Consider the following 16874-nt stretch of genomic DNA (forward strand, 5'->3'; position numbering starts at 1 on the left):
AGGGTTTTTGTCCTATAAAAATGTGATTACTAGTAACTTTTGCTCCCGGGCTTAACTTGTAAAAGAATGAGGGCCGGTGCCCAAAGCTCTGCTCAGAAACATGCGGTCCACTCTGTTAATTGTCGACGCCCCAAATACCAAGGCTGGGTAGTCTTGAATCCTCTTCATGCCTCTTTCACAGACTACCAGACACTCCCTGCTCCTTTAACTCTCTCATGCAGGTTCATGTTTTCTCCCTCCGTGACTGTTTTTCCGTCTTTCTCCTTCTTTCCCCTTTGTTTGTTTTCTCTCTTGCTCTCGGGAAATGTATGATGAGGGAAAACAAGTTCTGGTGTCCAAAAAGGAACAATTGTGGTCCCCACCGGCTCAAATTAGGCATTGTTTGCCACTTTTGTTGGCTGGTTTACATGTTATTTCCGCAAAGAGGCCCCGTTCCAGAGCTTATGTAGCTTGGTGCATAACCGCTGTTTAAAGAGATACTCGTTGGCTGTTGTCTGTAGAAGTTAGGCCATTTTGAGGTTGTTGCATTCTATTTTTGCTTTGACATCGAGGGAAACCAATGATTTGAAAAACAGAAATATCTGCATCACTTTTGACAAGGTGCTTGCGTCCAGAACCTCCCAGTTCGAACCTGCGGAGAAGGAGCAGGTTGCCATTGCTAGATTACACAGTGAGTCAGTTTAGGAAACTCCCCTGTGTCCTGGTTGCAAAACAGTTTCTTAAGTACTAACCCATACTTTTGAAGTAGTCTATGAAGGAAGACAAGGTATATTACTAGGTCCTAATGTATTACACTTTATTGCAGGGTGATGCAGCTACATCATGGGCCACCAGATCACAGAGGGAGCACTCTCTTCCTCCATATTCTAATTTTGGACAGCACAAATAAAACTTTAATAAACTGTGAAAGAATGTTGGAGCGTTCTTTTAACTTTGCTGATGTATTTTACCCCCTCAGTTTTGATATTGCTGTAAGTGTATAGGGTGAAGACACAGCTTCCTTCTGATATGCTCTCCTAAGCAACTAATTGAAATGCGCCTCGGGAATGATGAAAGGTAGCAAAAGTCACAACGTAGAAGACTTATTTAAGCTGTACTGACGTTTCTGACACAATGTCTACACTCCTCGTTGCAACTTAGACTGCTGGCTTATAGCATCCTTAGCTCCAGTCTGCTGTCCTTTGGTTAGCCCTAGCTGCTATCCCCTTTCTCCTCAGACCAGTTGGCTACCACACACCCCTCTATGCGCCCCGCACTGCTTAACTAGCCTCTTCAGCCAGACCTTCTAGCCTGTCATCACAACATCCAGCTCGGGCCTACGAAATTCCTCTTCTGGCCTGCTAGCCCCACTCATCCTCCACTTTCTGGCTTACTGAATCTTTCCCTGGCACCCTCATTTCTGTCTCATAATGTTATGATAGTTAGTCCTTCCATTCTTGCTGGCTAGAATCAACCCCCTCCCATGTGCCTCAGGGGGTTTCACGTCTACTTCTTCTGCCTTTCCCTCCTTGGACCTTTTATCCTTCCCTTACATAGTCTGATAACCTTCTCATTCAGGTGCCTTGCCTTTGACCTGTTGGTCTGTTCTCCCCTCCCCTTAGTCTGTCTGGCATGTTGATTCCATCACAACTTCAAAGCCAGCTTCACCTTGGCATGCAGGCCTGTTATTTCATGCTCTGGCGTGCCATCTATTTAAGAGCCTGATGTTATGCCCACACACGTTTTGCCCCGATGCTAATGGTTTTGACTCTTAAAGTGCACTAGGGCTTGTTAACCTGTGCCCAGTGCTCGTGCTCTTTGCCTACATCTGATGCATGTGAATTGGTAACCCCCATTTGGCAAGGACGTTAACCCCCTTATAAGTCCCAGGTAAGTAGTACCAAAGGTACCCAGGGCATAGGAGTTAAAGGGGTCACCAAGGCTTGAAGCCCTGTTTGTGCCACCCTGAGTGACCCAAATAAACAGATGACAGCAGACCTGCCTTTGCAGACTGCATGAGCAGTGCAAGGTGCTTGAACATGTGTGGAAAGGTCAAAGCACTATTTTTAATATATCCCAGTCACCCCTAAGGTAGGCCTCCTAAGCACAAGAGACAGGGTGCATTATATTAAAGGTGACCCTTCCCTCCCTGATAGGATGGCTAGTGAAGTGGCACATCAAGGAGGTGAGCTACAAAGCTTAAACAACCTCTGATATGCATCCAGGCTGTCGCCCAAAGGCAGATATAGCCATCCCCCTGACCCCAGGCACCTGGGCAGGCGGGAAATGATGTATTCAGGAAGGGGCCTCACTCCTAGGGTGTGCAGCCAAGGAAGGTTTCTATCATTTTTAAAATCAGCAGAATGGAGGGTTCTGGGTAGCAAATGTGGCACATGCACAAATGTCTTGCTTCGCCTTTCAGACAATACAGAATCTCCCACACAGTGGCTCAAAACACAGCGAATCAGGAGACATAACACAACACCACCTTTAGAAAAGGGTTTTATTTTACAAAATGCAAAGACTCTCTTTTTATAATAAGGCTTGGGGTTTTATTTTACACAATGCTCTCTAACAGAAAGGCTTTCCCAGATGCCAAATGCACAGCATTCAAATAAAAATAGAGATGTATATTTATATGCAAGTGATAATAACACACTTGGTAAATGCAACAGTTAAATGCATGAATAATACATAAATAAACAAGCAGCAAATCTGAGATAAAACTCAAGCAGATATCATTTACGTCCTCAAAAGAATAATCCGAAAGATATATACACTGAATACATCAAATAATTACTTTGGATGTGCACTCTGACTCATTTACATATCACAAAGAAAACACGTCAAATGATCACCACTATTCCTTTTCCAAGTCTTCGCATTCGGGGTCAGGTAAGTCGAACCATAAGAAGAAGTCGAAGAAGCATCGTCGCTCTTTGACTCCCTCTTGTCCATCGGCCGAAGCGACGAAGGGTCTGGGTGGTGCTGCTCCCGCGGCTCCACGTGGGCAGCCCCAAGGGTCGACTCCATCCTTCCCGTCCTTTCCGGGACCGGGAGCGACTCCTGCCCAGCTTCGTCAGTTCTACGAAGCGATGTATATCATCTTTGGGCAGCTCAACTGTGCCGGCGCACCTTTGGGCACTGCAGACTCGGCTGGGGGCCCTAGGCCTTCGCTCCGGCTCTGCAGGCCCCCTTAGATCCAGGCCTGGATCCGGATCGATGCCGGTTGACCTTGTTACACCTCCCCCAGCGCCGATTCCACCAGCACCACGATCGTTGCCGGAGCCGGCTGGTCCCCGGCCTCCATAGCGATGTGGACACAGAGCCGGAGCCTGCGCTGATGGGTCATTTTGTGCCCTTGTTCCACCCTGGCCACTTTCAGAGGACTTGGAGGGATCTGGTGATCCTTTAACTGACCAGTTGGAATACGACCCTGAGTGGAAGGAGGAACTGTGGAAAGCCAGTGGTCTGGATACCTCTCCAGATCTTGGCATGTTGTCTCCTCCTACCGTAGCTACCGAGTAGGGAGCGTCTTATGCAGTGGTGTTGCGTAGGGCGGCAGAGACCTTGAACCTCGAGTTACCTACTGTGGCAGGCAGGACTAACCTCCTGACAGAGGTTCTTTTTTTGCTCTTCGGAGCCCTTGCTGCAGTTTAATGAGGCCCTCACAGACATCCTTTTGGGCACTTGGTCCAGGCCCAACACAGGGGCTCAAGTGGATAGGATGGTTGCCCGAAACTACCACCTGGCTCCGGGTGACCCCCACTTTCCTCTCCCAACACCCTTCCCCCAAGAGCTTGGTGGTCCAAGCTTCTACATCCAAAAGCGCATTCCCTAATGCACCACCTGATAGGGAATCCAAGAAGCTGGATAAGCTTGGGAAGATGTTTTCTTCCTCCAGCTTGGGACTGCGGTCGGTAAACACCGCTTGCCTATTGGGCCATTATGCCCACTCAGTGTGGGATACGGTAGCGCAAGTGCCTCCTCAGTGTCCGGAGGAGGCCCGGACCGTGCTCTCCTGTGCTGTTGCCATGGGGAGGGACGCAGCAAAGTTTGCCATCCGTTGTGGACTGGACACTGCCAACTCACTGGGTAGGACTATTTCAACATCGGTGGCGCTGGTTGAGAACAACTGGCTTTTCTGGGGATGTTCAGAACACTCTGATGGACATGCCCTTTGATGGTCGTTGCCTGTTCGGCGTCAAGGCAGACAGTGCGCTAGAGCGCCTCAAGGACTCTCGGGCTACATCCAATTCCTTGGGCCTCTCCACAACACGTTGTGCGCAGTCTGCCTTTCGCCCCTTTCGTGGCTACAGATTGGGTTCCCCAACACGTTTCTTTCAGGGCCACAGGCCAGCGCAAGCTGTTCAGCCCCAGTGTGGCCGGGGACATGCAAACCACTGACGCGGTTCTGGGGGCCAGCGGGCAGGCCAGTCCACCACCGCCCCCTCTGGAGCCGCCTCCTAGTCCGACCTTTCAGGCTCATCACACGCTAGTGGGCGGCAGGATACGCCAACACCTCCCCCACTGGCGCACCATCACGTCAGACAGGTGGGTTTTGCAGATAGTCCGAAGGGGCTACTCTCTCCCCTTCGAGACTACCCCTCCAGCCATGCCACCCTAGTACCATCGCGTGTCGGGTGATCACCTGGCCCTTCTCCAACAAGAAGTTACGGCACTCTTGGCCAAGGGAGCCATCGAGCGCGTTCCTCCCCCAGAAGTATGTCGTGGTTTTTACTCCCACTACTTTCTGGTGCCCAAGAAGGACATAGGTCTATGTCCTATCTTGGATCTCAGGAATGTCAACCGCTTCCTCCGAAAGTAGAAGTTCAAAAGGTTGACTCTTGCTCAGGTCCTGTCTGCTCTCGACCCTGGAGACTGGATTGTAGTGTTGGACTTGCAGGACGCTTATTTTCACATTCCCGTCCTGCCGGCCCACTAACGTTACCAGCGGTACACGGTAGGCCACAGCACTTTCAGTTTACCATGCTCCCCTTTGGGCCAGCGCCCCTCGGGGTTCACGAAAGTGATGTCGGTGGTCGCAGCTCATCTGCGCAGATCAGGGGTTCCAGTCTTCCCCTATCTCCACCACTGGTTGTTGAAGGCGGGCTCGCCCCAGGCAGTCGTCTCCTACCTCCAGACTATGGCCGACCTCCTGCATTCACTGGGTTTCTTCATCAACGTGCCATCACACCTGACTCCCTCTAAAAGCTCCTGTTCATTGGAGCGGTTCTGGACACGACACAGTTTCAGGTCTGTCCTACCGAGCAGTGAGTTCTGGATATTCGGGCTATGATTCCGATCTTTCAGCCTCTATCCTGGGTTTCGGTCAGGATGACCCTACGGCTCCTGATTGCCTCCTCCATCCTGCTCATGGATCATGCCAGGTGGCATATGTGGACACTGCAGTGGGACCTTAAGTTCCAGTGGGCACACCATTGGGGGAACCTGTCCGATTGCGTCCAGATCTCGGAGGGCACTGCAAACCAACTACAGTGGTGGCTCATGATCCAAGATTGGGTCGACGGCAGATTCCTCTACCTTCCCCAATCAGTGTTCACAGTGGTGACCGATGCATCACTTCTGGGAAGGGGCGGCCACATGGGGGGAGGCGGAGATCAGAGGCCTCTGCTCTCCGGCGGAGTCCGGGCTCCATATCAACCCTCTGGAGCTTCGGGCGATTTGTCTTGCACTCAAAGCATTCCTTCTCTCTGTCCGGGGAAGAGTAGTGCAGGTGTTCATGGACAACACCACCGCAATGTGGTACTGCAATAAACAAGGCGGGTGGGGTCGTGGACCCTATGTCAGTAGGCCCTCCGCCTCTGGACATGGCTGGAACATCAGGGCATATCCCTGGTGGTTCAACACCTGGCAGGTTCACTGAACGCCAGGGCGGACTAACTCAGCCGCAGGAGCATGATGGACCACAAATGGTGTCTTCACAGGTGGTACAAGGTCTCTTTCAACAGTGGGGAGAGTCTTGCTTAGATCTATTTGCCACCGAAGAGAACACGAAATGTCAGCAATTCTGCGTGTTGAAATTTCCAAGGCGGCACTCACTCAGCGATGCTTTTAGTCGAGAGTGAAGTTGCGGTCTACTATACGCCTTTCCGCCTATACCACTTCTGCCCAGAGTGCTGAAGATCAGGTGCGACTGGGTCCAAGTCATATTTGAGGCTCTGGACTGGGCACGAAGAGTCTGGTATCCCGAGCTCTTACACATGGCCATCTATCCCCCGATTCGATTGCCTCTTCGGGAAGATCTTCTGTCTCAGCAGCAGGGGACGGTCCTCCACCCGAACCTGTCCAGCCTCCACCTCCTTGCGTGGAGATTGAGCGGCAACAGTTGACAGCTTTTGACCTTCCTCCCGAAGTCTGTGATGTTATCTTGGCTGCCAGGCGTCCCTCCACAAAAATAGTATACGCCTGCAGATGGAACAAATTTGTGACATGGTGCACAGCAAAGGCTGTAAATCCCCTTTCTGCCCCTCTTTCTGAGGTTCTCTTGTTCCTCCTTTCTTTGGCCCAGCAGGGCTCTGCTCTGGCCACTCTAAAGGGCTACCTCTCGGCCATTCCAGCCTTTCTTGGGCTTCCTGATCAGCCTTCTCTTTTCAAGTCCCCCGTTGTAAATCGCTTTTTTAAAAGCATTACTCATCTCTTCATCTCTCATGTCTTCAACAAGGCCGACGCTGTCATCGCACCCCACCTACGGGACATCATCAACACCTCCTTCGACACCGCCACCTTCCCGGAGAGCTGGAAGCACGCCGAACTCAGCGCTCTACTAAAGAAGCCATCAGCCGACCCCACCGACCTCAAGAATTACCGCCCCATCTCGCTGCTCCCGTTTCCAGCAAAAGTCATCGAGAAGACCGTCAACAAGCAGCTGGCCGCCTTCCTCGAGACTAACGGATCCCTCGACCCCTCGCAGTCTGGCTTCCGGGCCAACCACAGCACCGAGACCGCTCTAATCGCAGTGACCGATGACATCCGAGCCCTGCTCGACAACGGAGAAACAGCGGCCCTCATCCTCCTAGACCTCTCCGCGGCCTTCGACACTGTCTGCCACCGCACCCTAGTGCAGCGCCTCAGCAACGTCGGAATCCAGGAGAAGGCACTGGAGTGGATCATCTCCTTCCTCGCCGGAAGGACACAGAGAGTCCCCCTCCCCCCGTTCAGATCAGAAGCCACCGAAGTCATATGCGGCGTCCCTCAAGGCTCCTCGCTCAGCCCAACCCTCTTCAACGTCTACATGAGCCCCCTCGCAGCCATCGCACGCCAGCAAAACCTCAACATCATCTCCTACGCCAACGACACCCAGCTGATCCTCTCCCTCACCAACGACCCCGCCACCGCCAGAGCCAACCTTCACGAAGGGATGAAAGAGGTAGCCGAATGGATGAAGAACAGCCGCCTGAAACTGAACTCGGACAAGACGGAAGTCCTCATCCTGGGATCTTCACCCTCCGCCTGGGACAACTCCTGGTGGCCCTCCGCCCTAGGCAACGCACCCAAACCAACAGACCACGCACGCAACCTGGGCTTCATCCTGGACTCCTCCCTCTCCATGACCGGACAAGTCAACGCCGTCTCCTCGTCGTGCTTCAACATCCTGCGCATGCTACGTAAGATCTTCCGGTGGATCCCCACCGAGACAAGGAAGACGGTCACCCAGGCCCTCGTCACTAGCGAATCCAGAACGCCTCAGCCGGACTCATCCTGGACATCCCCCGTCGCAACCACATCTCCAGACATCTGAGAGACCTGCACTGGCTCCCGGTCAACAAGAGAATCACCTTCCGCCTCCTCACCCACGCACACAAAGCCCTACACAACGAAGGCCCAGGATACCTCAACAACCGCCTCAACTTCTACGCTCCCAAACGCCAGCTTCGATCGACCGGCCACGCCCTCGCCACCGTCCCTCGCATCCGAAGAGCCACCACAGGGGGAAGGTCCTTCTCGTACCTCGCCGCCAAGACCTGGAACTCCCTCCCGACCCACCTCCGCCTGACCCAGGACCACCTCGCCTTCAGGAAGCAGCTCAAGACCTGGCTGTTCGAGCAGTAGCGGACCCCCCCCCCCAGCGCCTTGAGACCCCCCAGGTGAGTAGTGCGCTATATAAATGCTTTGATTGATTGATTGATTGATCTCTTTCCTCCTGTTCCCTTCATAATGCCTCGGTGGGATTTGAACTTAGTTCTAACTTACCTTATGTGCTCTCCCTTTGAGCCACTACATATTTATCTTCTCAAACTTTTAAGTCTCAAAACTGCCTTTTTGGTGGCCATCACCTCTGCCCGCAGGGTGAGAGAGCTGCAGGCTTTCTTCGAAACCTCCTTTTCTTGCTGTTCATCTGGACAAGGTTGTCCTCCGGACTCGTCCGTCCTTTTTACCAAAAGTGGTTACTTCCTTCCACATTGGCCAAACCATCACTTTGCCCACCTTCTTTCGGCCTCCGCACCCTTCTAAAAAAGAAGAGCGGCTCCACCTTCTGGATCCAAACCTTGCGCTTTCATTTTATTTGGATCGCGCAAAACAATTCCTGGTGGATGACCAACTCTTTGTTGGCTCCGGGGCCGTTCATGGATTATGCCAGGTGGCATATGCGGGCACTGCAGTGACCCCATGTGTCTGAGCATCACAGGTACTGAGCCCAGTCCCCATCCCCAGTCCCTCCCTCGTGGGTTCGCCCAGACTGATCCCCAGTCGCTTATTGCAGCCTCATTGTAACCAGACCGTTGCTCATTGACCTAAACTGGCAGCCGACGCTGTACTGCACCTCTGCACCCAGACGCCCCAGTGCTCCCTAGGTGACCTCTTGGTGTTGCCTTGGACCTTGCCCCATACTTACCTTAAGTCCTGGAGAACAGTCCTGTAAGTTGCTGGTAAGTGCCCAAATGCAATAAATTTTTATTTCCCATAGTATAACATTACCGCTTTAAAAGATACAAGTGCCAGTGTACTGCTATACACAGTGATATTTTAAAACTAAGTTCTCATCCAATTAAGTAGTTCTTTGTCAAAAACATATATGAAATGTGTTTTTTTTGGGTCTGAATTAGAGTCCGCGTCCTACAAGGTGGTATAGGTATCAACGACTCACGTCACTCCCAGGTCATTTCCAACCAACCCACTTGATAGACAGTGAAATCTATTGATGCTATCTGGTCACTTTTGCTAGTTTAGCATTAAGATGATTGAATGGAGCGTGCTTTTTAGGCAGGTAAAGCCATGCCGTACGGGACACAGCGCCAAGACCTCGCTGGTTCTCCCTGAAGATGTCGGAGCCTCTCTGGCTGAAACAATACATGGTAGCCATTAGTGGCAAAGTATGTTCTGTGTGCTTGTATGGACTTCATGGACTCTGTGGACTCTTGCTCAAGGTGTGCTTGCTGCAGTCAATAATATATCAGGTCTGTATGACGGCCATACGCCAAACATTTTTTGGGTTCTCCATCAAGGATCTGAAGTACCACCTTTCAGAGGATTAACTTTATTGCTGCTATCATGAACATGATGTTCAAGGCCTTTCCACTGCTGCAGCGAGTCTGGGTCAGACAGGCCATGATCCTGATATTTATTTCAGGCTCGGTCCTGCATCCTGGTTAGGGTGGCTCAGATGCCTTTAAGCCTCATGCATTCTCCTTGTCAACTATGCCATGTGGTACATGTGAGCCGTGCAGAGAAATCTAAAGTCCAAGTGAGCCAAGCATCAATGCCGCCTTTCTGATACCATCCATTTCTTGGAAGAGATGGTGGAAAATCTGTAGTGGTGGTTGGCTGATCACAATTTGTGATGCTGCAGGTCACTCTCACTCCCCCACCTAGAGTAAACAGCGATGACAGACTAATATATAATATGTTGGGTTCGTTTATGGGGGAGGTGTAGAGCCAGCTCCACATCATCCAGTTAAAAACACCGGCTATTCGTTTGGTCATAATGGCTTTCCTTCCATCAATCAAGGGGATGCTGGTGCATGTGCTTACCGACAACACAACCACCATATGGTATACTGCAACAAGCAGAGCGGAGTGGGGTTCTGGACCCTGTGCTAGTAGGCTCTGCACCTCCTGGAGGTGGCTGGAACACCAGAACATCTTCCAGGCTTTCACCCACCTGCTAGGGTCTCTGAATGCAAAAAAGGACGAACTGTGTAGACATTGTCTAGCAGGTCATGAGTGGCGTCTACATCTCATGGTGGGGAGGGTGTATTAGACTAATAGGGATCGCACTAACTAGATTTTTTCGCCACTGTTGTGAACGCAGTATCAACAATTTTGCAAACTGGAGTTTCCGTGAGAACACTAGTTAGAAAACGCAGTCTGGCTGGAATGGAACAAGGTATTCCTGTATTTTTTCCTGCTACTACCTTTCCTGCCCCAAATTCCGGAGAAGATCAAGAGCGGCCAGGCCCAAGTCATCCTAATTGCCGCAAATAACACCAAGAATCTATTATTCTGAACTCCTGACCATCTAGCTACCACTTAAGGAGAGCCTTCTAGCTCAGCAACAGAGCCAGACCTTCCATCAAGCCTCCACATTTTACACCGCAATGCAGGAAATGGAATTAGCCAATTTATTGCATTTGATTTGCTGTCTGAGGTGGTAGAGGCCATCCTTGCCACCAGACATTCATCCATGACATCTGTTTATGCTGGGGCTGTTTTGTAACCTGCTATGGTACCTGGACATTGACCCCTTACAGACGATATCCTTTTGTTTGTTTTGTCTTTAGCCTAGCATGGCACTTTGTGAGCACTTTCGACCTTTCTACGTTTGCTGGACCTCCATACTTGTTTGTAAAATGCATCAATGCTTCCTACATCCCCTGACTCTGAAAACTGTCTTCCTCATTGAGATTACATCAACTCATTGTGTGAGCGAACTGCAGGCACTTTCAGTCCAACTGCCCTACACTACCTTCTTTCCTGACAAATCGGCTAAGACTCGGGCGGCCTTTTTACAGAAAGGTATGGCTCCCTTCCACATATAGCAATCGATCACTCTACTAGCTTTGTTTGCTCCCCTCTGCATGACCCCACCTATAGGCAGGCAAGAACACTTTTACAAAATTCTCCTGGTGCATTTTGGCGCCTGGAGGATATTCTGTGGTGAGTAATTTGAGGTAAGATGAAGTTTCAACCAGAAAGAGTGTTACCAAGGTTAAGGAACTAGTTAGTTTATCACTCTGCCAACAGTTGTTACTCTGCCTCACACTTGAAGGGAGGAGAGCCACCATTGATTCGATTCGACCCAAAACAGGTGCATTGACTGCGCATTTATCGTGTGGATGATCAACTTTTTATAGGATTCTCAGGAGCAAAGAAAGGGAAGGAAGTGCAGAAAAGGGCCTTGTGAAGAAGAATAGTCCTTTGAATCAAGATCTGCTATGCGCTGGCTAAGAAGCACCTGGTGGAGAGTGCCTGCCCTGGATGTATGCTAAGTTGCTACATGCGGGTTGGTGTACACCTTCGCTAAATACTGCTGCCTTGACAGTCAGCCGAAGGGCAAGCCATTTTGCCTTCTCGGTCCTGCAGGCATTTTTGGTCTGGGTTCCGGACCCTCTGCCATTGTGACTTACTACTGTGATATCTATTCTTAAGGTGAGGAATCTGTAGTTAGAAGCAGCCATCAAATGAACTAGTTACTTACTTTCCGTAATACTCTTTCTGGTGAAAATTCTATCAAGTTGCAGATTCCTCACTGCCCTCCCACCTCCACGTTCAGTGGAGTGGTCTCCCAAATACTATAGCATGGTTTCAGGTTAGGTCTTGGCACATTTTGGCTGCAATTATTTCAGACTTCTCCGTGTCTGTTTGTACCGAAGTAGGAAGATTAGAAGCTGACAGCCTGCACAAGTGGCACTTATATGCGTCTCTGATTTGTCACTTCTGAGGTGATCGAGCCATCGTAGAGCCACATGACACCACCTTTTAGCGCGCTGGAGCATTACTGAGAAAATTCTTCCGATCCAGTGTGGCGTCGTGGGATACTCTTAAGGTCAGGAATCTGCAGTTGGATAGACTATCCATAAGAAAGAGCATTATAGTAGGTAAATAACTTGTTTTTCTGGAGCTCTCAGCCTGGAACATAAGAATTATATATTTTGGTGTGGAAGGTATGCCCGCATCGAATTAGCAGAAGAGGATGGGGCAAGAGCCACAGATGGCTGTGTGCATTTGGAATATTTTTGAGATTTCTTACTAAAACACTCGAGCTGCAAATATCGTATCACTAGACTGACACTTATTCCAGTTTCCTTTTTCTTGATCCTTTTTCAATTCAAGGCTCCTGTTTCAGTGATCTTCATTTATCTCAGAATGTCCAGCGTGAAGCGATTTGAACCCAGGTGTCTTATTGTGAGAGGTCTATGTATGACATTGAAGGACTTTTTTGTGAGCTGCCTCTGTAGGGTACGACAACATACCCCTCACATGAAATCTTACATTTAGTATTCGGCATTAGATGTTTAGGAAAACTGCGATGCATCAACCCTTATGCATTTTTCATAATGTGCATAACACGTAGGTGAAGAGCCTGTGTCATTACCTTCTGTATATGATTATTTCACTTACTCCCCTTATATCACTATGCTCCATCATATAGCCCACTCCTCGTTCACTAAGGTTTTTATAATTGAGCTGTTTTGTGTGCACTATTTGATTCAATGCCTATTATACTCCCCCATGATTGACTAATTTTTTGATTTGTTACCTTTCCCTATAATTGTAAAGCGCTCTGATATCCTTCGGGATCAAGTTCACGCTATATAAAACTTTATAAATAAATAAAGCCAGTGGATGTGCCCTTGAAAGTTGCTGGGTGTGAGATCCCAATCAATTCCCCTCAAATGTCTTTGGCATCTCAAATGATTAGGCAGTCTGGGAGAGCAACGTCATCTTCGTCTTAGTACATTTAAAAGAAAAGTCACAAAAAAGGTTGTTTATGGTGTGTTCCGCTGCAGCATATTTAACCATGCAAGAATACATGAATATGCTTGATTGGATGTAGATAATACTCCTTGGGTTCCAGACTGGGGGGCCTGGGAGGGATATTACTTGTGAAGCATGCTAAAGGCTGTGAACATAAAAATGTTGATTCATGTGACACTTGTTTTTATTTTATTTTGTTGGTTTAGCCGGATGCCCAGGGCAGAAGACCTATCTGCATATGAGTCTTCGCAGGTACTTTGTGTGTGGTGATGGGACCCCACTATTTAACACTAACCCATGCATGAGTTTGGTGCTGTAACTTGCTGCTCATGTTCAGCCTTGGTGGGCATGAACTTGCCATCAAAGACACTATACCCTGCTAGCAATGGCTGTACAAATGTAAAATGGGTCCCTATATTCTGGCAAGGACAAGGTGGGAAGAATGAACCTGGACTCAAGCTTTGGGATACTAGTTGTTGGCCCTTTTCTGGCAATTCCCAAAAAATATGCTATTGCTCTTTTTAGGAGTGAATGAACGCAGACCTACAGAACCTCAAGGCAGAACACATCAAACTGGGCATCTGGGTGTACGCGCTCTACTGACATTACATGGGGATTGATACTATGTCCCCAATGGTTAGACAAGTTCAAACCAATCACATCTGAGCTTTCTGGGGTTACAACTCGCTTGGCAAGCCCCTAATCTACAGTCATACCATGTTTGGCATCTAGGGCTGACCATGCAAGAAGGCAGCAGCACAGTTTAGTGATGCCTGCATGTTAGCCCTCAATTGATTTTAGTTAAAAGGCCACTTGGCACACATGCATTAATCCTTATTGTTCTACTGCCAATACCTAAAGGAAGTTAACACCAAACTGAAGACTTTATCTTTCTGCATACAATTGCAGATTAAGCCAGCCCTGTCAAATGGGAATTACCTGTCTCCTGGCAGTGCATACAGGAATGCAGAGTTGGGCCATGGGCTCCTTGCGGTTAGCATTGTGCTGCCATTGGTTAGGGGAAGGGCCATTTGTTGTGTTATGACATTTAGTGGTCTTCTGGAATCCCAAGAGGGCAGCATTGAGCTCTTGCTGGTAGGATTTGACACTCTGCTCGTGATCAGAAAACAATTATGGAGTCCAGTGCTTCCCAAAGTGATTACAAGTGGTTGAGATTAATTCAAGAATTCCACTTATTAGTTTTTATGCCAAGTGAGTTTCTGTAAGTATTAAGGGTGTTTTCCAGGTATGGTTGCCGAGCTCGTTGTGACACAGGACTCAAGCTGCACCTCACTGATAAGTTCCAACAAGACTGAATTTGCTTCTCTGTGCTTGCTTGTGTAGCTCTTCAGATTATGTGGGTGATCCAGCAGCTATACTTGGACAATTGGGTTGTCATTCTACCCAAGTGAGGTGCATGCCTGCTTATAGCTGGTTCATGCAGTGATTAGTGGCAACAACATCTTGATACGCTGAATGCTTTCTTTAATTCCAGAGCACCCAGCCCATGCCCATCAAGTGTCTATCGAGAATATTCTTCACAATAACACATTGCAGCCTCAGGGAACACTTGGGTGATGTGGGAAATCAGGCGAGGTTCTAGGGCTTTTACATCAGGGACCTAGCACCTTAACATCTGGCAAGGAACAGAGCCTGGATATATAGTCCAAGAGGAAATCTGAAATTGTGCACTTTTACGGCTCTCCAAGTGTGTGCCTCAGCCATATTTCCAGTTGACACTGCTAAGAACGATAGGGAGGATCCCTCGTTATGTGACTTGTTAGAAGTACGTCCTTTGAAGCTCATCATTCACAGCTTACTAATAGGGAGAGGAGCACTCTCCAGATGTTCGAGAATGCCCATTCTTAGCTTACCACTATTTGTAGTTGGAGGCTTTGTACTAAAATATGACTTGACTAACATTTAACCATTGGCATGCTTTGTGTTGTGTGGTTGCATCTTTTGCCCCAATTTCCTGTCCATTGTTGAAATAAAACCTGTTTCTATTGAATTATTCTTGCCACACATTACTCTCCTCATAAATATTCTATAGGTACCAGACTAGATCGGGAAAACCTTTCCCCAGTAGTGGCTCGCCAAGTGGCATCATATGACTCTAGTTACAGCTCCAACTCCAACCACCCCAGATACCAGTGGGTCAGGAGATCTTTTTAGTGTTTTACTGATTTTCTTTGTATTGAATCTGACAGCAACAACATCGGATGTTGCCTCCTAAGATTTTGGGTTTAAACTATGTTGACAATTTTGCAAGAGGATGTCCTTGTTGGATTACCATGACATCTCTGTGTATCTGACTACAAGTCCTCGGCCTGTGACTGGTGCCCTTAAATGCACCCAGAGGTCATCTGGAAGCAGAAAGCCAAACTAATTTCGGTGAGAACACTGATGAAAATACTCCTAAGTGGTCCCCACTCCATCCTTGAGGTAAGTCACTGGGCTAGGCTTGAGCTCCCAAGGAATATTCCCACATGAAACATAAAACACTCCATGTAAAGAAGTTCTCTTCTTCATTAAGGCAGCAGTTCCCCTCTTGGGACTATTCAGAGATTCTACAGCGCCATTGCCTAACTCTTGTTTCTTCCCTTCGTCTGAGCCGTTTTCGGTTCTGACGATGACGAAGAGGGAGTTCCTGATTCCATCCTCCAACCCTATCCAATTTGAAGCCCTTCAACAGATCATGCTGTATATTTCCAAGAGAGCGAGACACGGAACAAATGTTTGCTTTTGAACTCAGTGAGGCTCTTTAGAAATTGCTGTAGTCTTACTAATGATCCATTTTTTCTTACATGAAAAAAAACTCCTCGCCCACAATTCATGGCATGCTTCATCACAAGATGATTTATCTTGTCCTAAAACAATTTTCACCTTGGTGGGCTCAAGCAAACTTGGGAGCCCTTGATATCAGGAAGGCTCTGAGTACCGGTCTGAATATGCCTCAAGGAGTACTTAAAGTGCATTCCAGCAAACTAGTTCAGTGTTTCAGTTAACTGGAGGTAAACATTAGGCTCAAGGCAGGCCTTATCCCTTGACAAAGTAAGTACTTTTTGACCACGTATGATTGTACAATGACTGGTTATGGTTTGGACCTGAAATTCACTTTCCTTGACAATGTGTTGAGTACAGGTAGAAGCTTCCTCCAGTTTCTCTTTATGTACTTTTCCCATTTAGTTAGTGTGAACCAGGCTACATGCGCATGTTTTTGTGGTTTGTGCTCCATTGTGTGTTGAGTTTTTGTTAATGCTTTTTTTCAAAATCACCAACTGAGTACCTGCTAGTCCCTGAATACAATGCGATATTTGCATTCTCTGCATTGAAGTACATGTAAAATATAACATACCCATCAAGAAAATAATTGTGTGCAGTGTGTCTCACTTTTCCCTATCTAACTTAGTTTAGGTAGGTCTGATTCCTCAGGTTTGATGATTTTGGTAGCTCTTACCATGATGCCAAGCGACTCCACAACACAAGTTTCAGCTTAGGCACTGCTTTTAAAGAAGCTCTGCCCACCCTGTGTGCATTCGATTCCAATTATGAATGCAGCATCTGCACTGCCCTCTGACAATTTTGAGTGCTCCTTCCTTCTTCGAAGTCAGCTGATATTATTTGAGTAGCAAAAGCAAACGTTTGTGTTTGGATTTTAATGACAAATTTCTTGCACAGCAGCTCCCTATTTCCCAGAAAGTCATCTTATGTAGGAACTCCTTGTATCATATTTGAGTGCCCTAGACAACACTAATAGGAATTAACGGCACATGGAAGAAAACTATTTGACAACTTCCTCCCTCTTGATAATACAGATGCTGATCTACACTTAGACTGAGAAAATGCAGGTGGCCATGGTAGAGAGGGGGACATTCCCTGAACCTCAGGCCTTCTATCTAAAGAAGTTTGTTCATTTACTTCTGTTGTCTGGAAAGCAAAGGAAGCATTGGACT

The 16874-nt window shown here is 48.3% G+C and overlaps 1 protein-coding gene across 3 annotated transcripts in view; it reads left to right on the plus strand.

Annotated features, from left to right (window-relative positions):
* The window catches only part of NF2 (NF2, moesin-ezrin-radixin like (MERLIN) tumor suppressor), a 493960-nt gene that overhangs the window by 369894 nt on the left and 107192 nt on the right, over window positions 1–16874 (plus strand). Inside the window, exon 16 of one of the 3 annotated variants that reach the window (XM_078667193.1) lies at window positions 13125–13170. The exons of the other annotated variants lie outside the window; for them this stretch is intronic. Coding sequence (XP_078523319.1) covers window positions 13125–13160 — 36 coding nt within the window. The 3' untranslated portion in view covers window positions 13161–13170. The remainder of the gene's footprint in view (window positions 1–13124; window positions 13171–16874) is intronic. 3 annotated transcript variants of the gene reach the window in all.

Source organism: Lissotriton helveticus, chromosome 11, assembly GCF_964261635.1.
Source record: "Lissotriton helveticus chromosome 11, aLisHel1.1, whole genome shotgun sequence".
NCBI lineage: Eukaryota > Metazoa > Chordata > Amphibia > Caudata > Salamandridae > Lissotriton > Lissotriton helveticus.